This window comes from Rhineura floridana, chromosome 9, assembly GCF_030035675.1.
Source record: "Rhineura floridana isolate rRhiFlo1 chromosome 9, rRhiFlo1.hap2, whole genome shotgun sequence".
Classification (NCBI taxonomy): Eukaryota; Metazoa; Chordata; class Lepidosauria; order Squamata; family Rhineuridae; genus Rhineura; species Rhineura floridana.
This window is the reverse complement of record NC_084488.1, coordinates 90,915,228-90,926,004: the sequence shown is the minus strand read 5'-3', so window position 1 is coordinate 90,926,004 and position 10,777 is coordinate 90,915,228. Positions and strand designations below refer to the sequence as shown.

The window sequence follows — 10,777 nt, the reverse complement described above, 5'->3', positions numbered from 1 at the left end:
AGTTGCAGAAAGCCAGATTTCGACTGGACATCCGGAAATACTTCCTAACTGTTAGAGCCATACAACAATGGAACCAATTACCTAGAGAGGTTGTCGTCTCTCCGTCGCTGGAGGCATTCAAGAGGCAGCTGGACAGCCATCTGTCGGGAATGCTTTGATTTGGATTCCTGCATTGAGCAGGGGGTTGGACTTGATGGCCTTATAGGCCCCTTCCAACTCTACTATTCTATGATTCTATCATATTAACAAAATATCCACACATGACAACAAAACAAAAATAATTCATCAGTTACAATAAATCATTATGGGTGCAGTTTAATGAGCAATAAACTGTCATCAGGTGAATTAATTAGTTGGTAGAGATAGATCTAAGTTGGAAATAAAAAGCAAAAACAACAACAACCGATATATGGAAATTAGCGAATGATGAAAACAGACTGTTTATTACAAGTTTCGACTTCCTCTCCCTGGCGCATCTGAACTCTGTTAAATATAGCTTATAATCTCCCTGTTTGTGTATACACATACATTCGAAGGTCGAGATATAACGTTAATAATAATAATAATAATAATAATAATAATAATAATAATAATTCCATGAGATAATATTCCACGAGATAAATTACACCCAACGGTGGCTTTAATACTGGAAATCCATCCTCTACATTACTAGGGATCTTTTCCTATTTCTCTGACAGTTAAAGCCATATACTTGCACAAACAGCATCTCTATGGTTAAAGCCTCCGTTTCCAATTGTCGTAAAGCGGAAGCGCGGAGATCACTCGGCCGCGTGTTTTACGGCAGGCTTGGGATTGGTTGGGCCGCCGCCAGACTCGGAAGCGCTGCTTGTTTGAGGGCATCAGAAGTGGCCGGCTCGTGAATCGTTTGAGGAAGAGGGGCTGCCACGTGGGAAAGAAGAGCGGTGTTAGGTGGGAGAGCTAAGTTGTGAGGGTTGCTGCCGGCTTGAGGTGTCGTCAGCTGGAAAAGGGTGTGTGTGTGAGGGTTGTTGCAGCCTCCCTGTGCTTCTTTAGCACGAGGTTGGGGGGCTTGCTTTTGAGTCCGGGCGCCTCTGGTTTTCTTCCTTCTTTCTAACTGTGTACGAATCAGGGCGGTGTGTGTGCTTTACTCAGAAAAATATATTAGTCTTTTGTTCGAATCCTAAACACACTTACTTGTGAATAACTCCCATGAAATTCAGTGAGACTCGTAAGTCGGTGTGCATCCTATTGACCACATTCCCACCAGGCATTTATTCCACTTTAAACAGTCATGGGGTCCCCCAAAGAATCCTGGGAAGTGTAGTTTATGAAAGGTGCTGAGTTAGGAGGCCCTTATTCCTCTCCCAGAACTACAATTTCCAGAGTTCTTTGGGAAGAGGGATTGATTGTTAAACCACTCTGACAGTTGTAGCTGTGTGAGAACAGGAGTCTCCTAACAGCTGTCAGCACCCTTAGCAAACTACCTTTCCCAGAACCCTTTAGGGGAAGCCATAACTGTTGAAAGTGGAATAATAGTGAAATAAATGTCTGGTGTGAATTGGCATGTTAATACTTTTTTTCTCCTTGTGTGCTGGCTTTTGGTATGGCCCTCATTACTATATGTCATGCTGAGAGTTTATGTGGGAGGCTGGTTTTTCATGCTTCTGAAGTACTGCAGTTTTAAAAAGAGTTCATTCTTCTACTCAAATGCTGGAAGCACGAGATTTGGCTCACTTGCTGAATTTTCCAGGGCTAGACACCATTACTGTGTGTGTTGAGAAACAGGATGGTAGAACACAGTGAATTTAGAGATGTATTAGCATCAAAAGTTTGAAGTACAGTACAGTATAGACATCTTGTGTTGTTGTCATGCCAGAGTGTTCATCTTCCCACCAGAAAGAGTCAGGAGCAGACAGACCAACTGCCTGGTTGTGGAGGGGCCCTCCTTCCTCGAGACAAAAACATCTAGTGCTACATGGTATTGTTTACTAGGTGGTACAGTTGGGGGTGCAGTTCTCTTTACTCATCATGAAATCTTAAAAAACCAGCAGTTGTAGCAGCAAAAGTAGTGTTTAAAGCAGCCTTCCTCAGTGTAGTGATCTCCAGATGTTCACCATTGGCTGTGTTAGCTTGGGCTAATGAGAATTTTAGTCCAAAACATCTGGAGGGCACCGGTTTGGGGAAGGCAGATCTAAGGTTTGGAAAGTAGACTTTTTATGTCATTGTCACTCTAGACTAGAGCCTTCAACATGAAATAATTATGTATCAATGTGTGCTTGCTATTAGTTGCCTTGGAGGCCTCTTGTCAGTCAGAAAAGGGCAGGATAAAATATTAAATTGCTAATGCCACTGTCTGCAACATGAATGCTTTCTTCCTTGCTCACTGAAAGCATACTTAATGAGCCCAATTTAAGTCATTGGATGCTAACTTCAGCAAATAACTTCCGTGTCAGTTCAGTGTAATGTTTGAAGTTGGAAATCCTGCAGGGAGATAGCGGTGGGGGAAGAAATAACTGTTCCTCTTTCTCCTCCTTCTTTGAAACAGCTACATGTGCTATTCCATTCAAGATTTCCAAAACACTGATGTAATGCCTGTGATGTTCTGAGTATTAAGATAAGGTTTTGTTTCATTCTTACATACCAAACAATACATTTAAGTGATTATGGTCTGGACTAAGGTTTTGTTTCACTGCTTGAACAGCATTTTTTAATGTCACATTTTGCTGTTGGAGTAAAACAAGTTGTGTGGTATAATTGATCTGAAATGTAGGGAGCATTATTTCTTTCCTTGCTTCTTGTTGTCTGCTTGTCTATCTTCTGAATTGTCAGTGCAGGATGATAAAGTGAAAAGAATAGATTTTACAAAAGTCGCTTGCCAGAGGAATTTTATGGGGATTAAGTAACTGTATGATAACCTATTTTTTTTTTTAGATTTTATTCCTTAAAGGTAACTGAATGTTTGAAAAGAATAAAGGAACTGTACTAGTCCACTTCATAAAGTATTACACTTTAATCCATCGTGCAGTTAATGCATCCAATACTCCATGGAGTGATCCAAGCTCTACAGAGGTTGCTAGAAGTGCTCTTGATTTTCATGGATTCTTTCTCTATTGAACAGAACGAAGGCATGTCATTTCGAGGACGAGGTGGTGGCAATCGTGGCGGCGGTGGCAATCGTGGCGGCGGTGGCAATCGTGGCGGTGGTGGCTTCAATCGTGGCGGTGGTGGCTTCAACCGGGGCGGTGGTGGCTTCAATAGAGGTGGACGGGGTGGTGGAAGAGGTGGATTTGGCCGTGGAGGTGGTGGACGAGGAGGCTTCAACAGAGGCGGATATGACCAAGGACCCCCAGAAAGTGTAGTCAGTAAGTTACAGGCATTTCTAATGGAAATGAAATAAAATGTTTAGATCCTGATTTTGATCTCAATACATTTTTCTCATTTACAGTCCTGGGAGAGTTTATGCACCCTTGTGAAGATGACATTGTTTGCAAATGTGTAACTCAGGAGAGCAAAGTACCTTATTTCAATGCACCTGTCTATTTAGAAAATAAAGAACAGATTGGGAAAGTGGATGAAATCTTCGGGCAGCTCAGAGACTTCGTATCCTTTAGAAGTGTACTTTTCAATGTTTCCTGAAGGTGAAATTACTAACAATATTTTCTACTTAATTTTCTAGTGGTCCATATTCTGGGACCAAATTCCACTAGGTCTGTCCTCCTGATGGAAACTGCTGGATGGCTAATAGTGTGGACTCTTAACCTGAGCCTTGTTTTTTAACCATTTTCCTGGTTTCCATAGGCAACAAGTAATTATATGGAAGCAAATGGGCTTCCAAAGGAGAGAAGTAGTGTTTCCTCCCTCCCTTTGGCAGCCCTTTCCATTTCTGTACTGGGCATGGAGGGAGGAAAGCCTCTTTCTTTGCACCAGCGTTGAAATCAATCCTGCAGGGTTTTTTGCTAGCCTGTTCCTTATTCATACAAAGGGCTATCAGAGGGATGGAGTGCTCTGTCTGCAGCTCTTTCTGCGAGGAAAAAGAAGGCTAGTAAATTTTTTTTGCAGGCATAACTTTTGCAAGCTTATTTCTAAAACTGGTCTACCTGTTTATTTAGACAACCAGAAAGATGGTGGTAGATTCTTGGGATTCTCATTTGGTTTCACATTGTGTGCATGTGGGAAGACAAAGGTTAATGTTCAAGTAGGGATGTAGATAGCAGTATTTGGTGTTAGTGATGATGGTCCCATTAACAGTAAATAAGATGGTGGAGCAACCCTTCTTAGGAAGGCTACATGACAGAAGCCCTGCCAACGGATTCCAAAGTTAAAAATCAAATGTCTAGGAGAAGAGAAATGTTATTGCCTGGCTCCTAAAGGTGGATAATGATGGCCCTAGGTGTATCTCCCTGGGAGAGTGTTCCACAAGTGGGGGGCCACCACTAAGAAGGCCCATTCTCATGTTGCCACTCTCTGAACCTCCTTTGGAGGGGGCAAATGAAGAAGGGTCTCTGACGCTGAGTGCGGAGTCTGGGTTGATATGTATAGGGAGAGGCAGTCTTTGAGGTATTGGGGTCCTGAGCTGTATAAGGCTTTATAGGTAAAAGCAACTACTTTGAATTGAGCCCAGAAACTAATTGGTAACCGGTACAGTTGCACCAGAATTGGTGTTATGTGCTCAAACAGTCTTGTCCTGATGAGTAGTCTGGCTGCTGAATTCTGCACCAATTGCAGTTTCTGAACTGTCTTCAGAGGTAGCCCCAAATACAATGCACTGCAGTAATGTTACCTAGAGGTTACCAGAGCATAGACAAAAGGTTGTCCCTGTCCACATAGGTCGTAGCTAAAACACCTGCTGAAGCTGATAGAAGCACTCCTTGCCGCTGAGGCCATTTGAGCCTCAAGCGACAGTAGTGGATCCAGAGGCATTCCCAAGCTACGTACCTGCTCCTTCAGAGGGAATGTAGCCCCATCAAGAGCGGGCCACAACCCCTTCATCCAGTCTAGGGAACCACCCGCTAACAGTGCCTCAGTCTTGTCTGGATTCAGCTTCAGTTTCATTGGCTCTCATCCAGTCCATACTGAGGCAAGACATCGGTCTAGCACGTCTACTGCCACACCTGGAGATATAAAGGAGAGAGAGAGTTGTGTGTCATCAGCATATTGCTGACAACTTACTCCAAATCTCTGGATGACCCCACTCAGTGGTTTCATGTAGATGTTAAATACCATGGGAGATAAAATCGAACCCTGCGGAACCCTACACTGGAGGCTCCACGGAGCCTAACGATATCCCCCAAGCATCATCCTCTGAGAGCAACCATTCATGTAGGACTGGAACCAAGCAGTGCCATCCACACCCAACTCGGACAGCTGCTCCAGGACAATACCATGGCCGATGGTATCAAAAGCCATTGAGAAATCAAGGAGGATTAATAGGGACACACTCCCCCATCTCTCTCCTGACATAGGTCATCATACAGGGTGACCAAGGCAGTTTCTGTGCCAAACCCAGATTTGAACGCCGATTGAAATGGATCTAGAGAATCGGTTTCATCCAAGAGAGCCTGGATCTGGTCTGTGACCATGCACTCCAGAACCTTGTTTGGTTCAAGCCTATGGCTAATGCTTGACTACCATTGGTGATGTACTGATACATGGGGCTGATGATTTTACATGTCAGCAGGGAGGGGCCTGGTTTAGCATGACAATTAGCAAGTTAATTCTGCTTTGTGCTCGGAGCTGCAACAGCCAAAGCTGTGTTTTTGTTTTTGGGAGAATAGGAAGAGTTGTAAAGCAAATATTTGAAGCATAAAATCTTACGTTGACTTCTTTTTTTAAAAAAAAATGCTCATTTTGTTTGAATCAGTGTTTAAGTTGATTCAGGAAATTGGTAGTGTGTTTTGTTTGCCCAGTGATATCTCAGTTTTTCTATGCTTTTGGCTGTTTATCCTGCAGGAATTCTTCATGCTTATTGCACCGGAGATTTTTACTGGTGAATTAAAGCTTTGCTAGACTTTCTTGGGAACCTCATACTGGTGATGGAAAAGAGAGCTCACTGCCATTGTCTTGACTATGGTCTGACAGCTTTTTCACTGGAGCTGATCAGTTTTAATGATCTATCTAAAGAAACTGAATGTTTCTGATTGGATTTTTAAAATATCTAGGGATTAGATAAGATGTGTTTCTCCCTATTGGTACGTAATTACTAAATTAAAATCGAAGCCATGTGGGTTAGGAGTAAGCTTTATGTCTGAGTCAGTATTTCTCAACTGTGACTATCATGTTGCACTGAATGCTTCTAAAAGGGAAGTGTATTTATTTTATTTATTATTTGATTTATATCCCGCCCTTCCTCCCAGCAGGAGCCCAGGGCAGCAAACAAAAGCACTAAAAACACTTTAAAACCTCATAAAAACAGACTTTAAAATACATTAAAACATCTTTAAAAACATTTTTAAAAGCTTCAAAGACATCTTTTAAAAAAAGGTTAAAAACATACTGTTTTCTTAAAAAAGGTTTAAAAACATATTAAAAAGCAATTCCAACACAGATGCAGACTGTACTCATGTATACTCATGGCAGCGATTGTCTCTGCTACATTTTAAGGTTTGGTAGCTACATCTTTTCAGATCTTGAAAGAAATGGGAGCAGTCCACAAAGTTGATCATGACTGAAATTCGAAAAAGGCAATAATATGACCGAAATGTTCCTTAAGAGGTAACTATTAGTATGCTTGTGAGAAGAATTACACATCACTCAATATAATCTTTCTTAATCAAGTCAAACAGTATTTTTCAGTCAAACTGTCAGAAAACATGAAAGCATCTTCCTTCAAAAAGTTACAAAAGGTAAGTACCTATTTATGTTCAATGAATATAATATGCAACTCTACCTGCAAAGCATTCACTAACAAAGTTTTTCATAATTCTGAACTTTGATAAAGGGCATGTATACCATGGGGTGTAATTTAAGCTTGCCTAATAATGACTTTTTAGAAGCATATGCAATAAGTATGAATGGTATTTAAATGGTATTTATTAAGAGTGTGTATGTCTGCCATTTGTAAAATTATAGCATAGACCCAGTGTTGGGTTTATTAATTTAACCGGGTTAGATCCAGAATGCCCCTTCCTTGAATGGGAGGGCTCCTTCTGTCAAGGAACAGGACAGAGATCCCGAAGAGGCTCCTGCTGGAGGAAGGGATGTTGATTTCTGCCAATGTTCCCCACCCAGCTGCAGCCCCCTTGTACCATACCCTTCACTGTTTCAGAGTTGGTATCCAGAACAGCTTTTTAGGGGAAGGAGGAATGGGAAAAAATCCTGTGAGCAAGTTCATCTCATGGCTATTCTTCATCCAAGCCATTGAGTATTCTTACTGCTAAGTGACTGGGTACATTGAGACAACACTCACTGTATTTTCTTTCCTGGATTCAGCTGGTTCAGCGATCAGGCTTAGGTTTTGAGACTGGCTTCAGATCCAACGTTTTGAGGCCTTTTGCTGGCTATTGCCAATGGGCATCCTGCCAGCAGCACTCCTGTGTGCCTGAATGTTTGGTGGACGGAAGGGGGAGTGAATCATCGATGGTTTGATGCTTGTGATCCCCCCTCTGGTAGTGGCCAGTCAGAGGTTGGGTGGAGGGGTATCTCTGGCCTACCTAACCTCCCCCCTCCCAGCCCAGCACAAAATGAATTGTAGCATTGCAGAGCATTGAATTCATTGGGTCTAATTTCTGAGTTAATTCTTTTAGAATGGTACTGCATGTCTCAGTGAAAACAGCTTGTTGCATTTCTTTCAATGGGACTTGGTGCTGACTGTTTAATTGGATTAAGAAAACAATAACACTTAGGGAAACTAGCACTTAGTGCTAATATTAGCTATTAAATGTAAAGTAAGTTTCTTTATTGTAAACAAGCCATTATAATGTAGGAGAGCCAGTGTAGCGTAGCGGTTAGACTGCCGAGCTAGGACCTAGGAGAATAGAATTCAAATCCCCTCTTGGCCATGAAGCTCACTGTGTGGCCTTCGGCCAGCCACCAACTCTTTGCCTAACCTACATCACAGGGTTGTTGTGAGGACAATATGAAGAGGGGGAGAGCCACATGGGCTATATTGAGCACCTTGGAGGAAAGGTGGGATATAAATGAAATAAATACATAAACTTTTAGGTTGTATGTGAATATAAGAAAGGGATGTGTTTGACAAAGCCTAACATCAGCTTTTTTTTCTCCAGTTTTATATTGATCCAGCAAAATTGCTCCCTCTGCAGAGGTTTTTGCCAAGGCCTCCAGGTGAGAAAGGACCTCCTAGGGGTGGTAGAGGAGGCCGTGGAGGAAGAGGAGGTGGCAGAGGAGGATTTGGCAGAGGTGGAGGTAGGTAGTCTTTTTTTTCTTGTAATGTGTCTGGATGCATACTGTAAGGCAATAGTTTTTTTTCCGAGGAAGCTTTAAAATCTAGATCTCGAAGCGAGATGCTCCTGAAAACATATATTTTTCTGTATGGTTTCAAACATTATATTGCTTTTATTTTCCAGGTGGTTTCAGGGGTGGCAGAGGTGGTGGAGGGTTCAGAGGAGGACGAGGTGGAGGTGGTGGTGGCCGAGGATTTAGAGGTAAGTGTATTTGTATGTATTTATTCTAGTTGGCAACACTATACACTTAATTACCCACAGTGCTGTGCTTATGGTAACAGGTATCTTTAGTGATATGTCTATGGAACATTCAGATATTTTTCTCTTAACATGGCTTAAGTAATGGTTTTCAAAGTGTTCCAGGAAGTTTAGGGGTTCTTGGAAATTTATCAGGTGTTCCTTATTGGTAATTTAAAATAAACTTCCCTAATAGATAACTTGTTTGCAAGTACCAATTTCCCCCTTCAATGTACAACCACAGGAGAATGTTGGGTGCATTCTGTGATGCACATTCAATTTATGCAGGATAGTGGTGATGCTCTAAGGGCCTGGCATAGTGCCTTGGGGATGAATGTGTGTCTTGTTGCACTCTAAACTCCTGTACAACATATAGCGACTCCATAGTAAGCACCCAGGGAGTCCTTTGGAGACCACTCAGTGTGGGCTGGGTTTTGTGATGGTAAAAGGTTAAAAAACTACAGCAGTAGAGTCAAGGCCATCAGTACTATCTACTATCCCACTGCAGAGGTCCCAGGAGTGCTTGGATTAGGCATTTCGACCTAACTATATTCTTCTAACTGAGATTGTCAGACAGTAGTGGTTAAGTGATGTTTAGGAAGGTGTTCATTTTGATGTTCCCATAATGTCTCGAGAATGATGCTACCTTGGGACATCATAATAGCAAAATGGCAGGAGTCTCTCAAGTGCTTGTTGTAGATCACAGCAATGTTGTTACCACCACTGCTAGTAAACCTGTACAAGTGTTTGTGGTAATGATAGGGTACATTTGGGAGGTCCACTGGATGACACGTTTCTGGGAGGTCCTCATATCTGGAGCTGGCTTGCGTAGAATACCCAACCCAACTTCTACCAGTGTGTTGTTGAGTGTTTTCTATAGAGTTTCAATGGAATGTTAAAATCATAAATGCAAACATCTCTGAGATTGCAGGCACTGCTGCAACCACCTGCTTATTATAAAAACTTTTTGCATGTTTTTGAATGATCTAATTTGTGTTTTTCTTTCAAATTAGGCAGAGGACGATAAGTGAAGCTCTGGGAAATTCCAAGTCTATGGCTTCATCTTTAGAATATGGGAGATGTTTTATGAACTCGAATGCTATAAACTGGACTTCTTATATATGATTGTCTCAGGGACTGAAATACTAGCACATTCGTTCCTCAATTCGTTTCTACTAAGATGGGACAGTTTAAGAAGATCGATATTTGTCTTGAAATCTGCTTGGACATATTGTGGTCCTGACATGAAATGGAATGTTATTTTAAACTCTTTTAAAATGAGCTATTTTTAAAAAAGTCAAAACCTCATATTGAAGTTGGGAAACCAGTGAACCTGTAAACAATAATTAAAAAGGTTGCCAGGCCATGTACAGATCTAGTTTTTTGTAAAAAGAAAAAAAGAAAGGTTTTTTAAGTCTTGTATTTTGTTTTTTGTCAGTCTTAAAATAGTGCTTGATGGATCCATAGAAAACTGTATCAACACAGCTTGAATATGATTTCACAGTTACATTTCACAGTAACATTTAACTGTCTAATGAATAATATAAATGACGAAAGTCCTTTTTTTAAAAAAATAGCAATAATGTGGGTTTCAGATTAAAAGTACACTTGTTAGGCCCTTTGTGCTAAAGTAATTGCCCCCGTTCACACATCACAGTAAACCGTTGTTAATGGTTTTCTGTGAACCCACGAAGAGGGCTCTTTCACTTCTTCCTGCTTATGCTGGGAGGAAGCAAGCCATGATCCCTGGCTTAGTGTTGCGTCTGAACCAGCGACCATGGCTCCTTCATTCCCAACAAACCATGATCTGTTTGTTTGTTTTTGGCTTACTGATTGTGGTTTTTCAGGGATGAAACAAACCATGATCTCTGGTATGGACACAACACTAAGCCAGGGGTCGTGGCTTGTTTTCTCTTGGCACAAACAGGGAGGGAAGAAGCTTGCATGATTTCACTCATGCTTGGCAAACCATCATCTATTTTCTAATCCAACTTTTTGACCAAAACTCTTCAGAAAAAGAAAATAAAAGAGATCCTCAGCCAGAAGTTGACCTGTTGGATTGGAGAGAAGGAAGCAGCAGCAAGGAGGTCCTGGACAGGGAACTTGTTCCATTGGGTCCTGGTCTGTGTGAGAGGTCTCTTGTCACTCTGCATTTTATA

General features: G+C 41.6%; 1 protein-coding gene across 3 annotated transcripts; it reads left to right on the top strand.

Moving 5' to 3' along the window:
- The first annotated feature begins 753 nt into the window (after positions 1-753).
- Positions 754-10,032, top strand: GAR1 (GAR1 ribonucleoprotein). Of its 3 annotated transcripts, none has more exons than XM_061584494.1 (7): positions 754-989; positions 3,098-3,341; positions 3,425-3,579; positions 6,702-6,821; positions 8,205-8,343; positions 8,505-8,582; positions 9,632-10,032. In XM_061584494.1, the coding sequence occupies exons 2-7, from the start codon at positions 3,107-3,109 to the stop codon at positions 9,643-9,645; spliced, it is 741 nt and encodes a 246-aa protein (XP_061440478.1). In that variant the 5' UTR covers positions 754-989; positions 3,098-3,106; the 3' UTR covers positions 9,646-10,032. The 3 variants fall into 3 exon arrangements, with proteins under 3 accessions (XP_061440478.1, XP_061440476.1, XP_061440479.1); XM_061584492.1 differs by having other exon boundaries at positions 755-930; XM_061584495.1 differs by having other exon boundaries at positions 759-930; positions 6,762-6,821.
- The last annotated feature ends 745 nt before the right edge of the window (positions 10,033-10,777 follow it).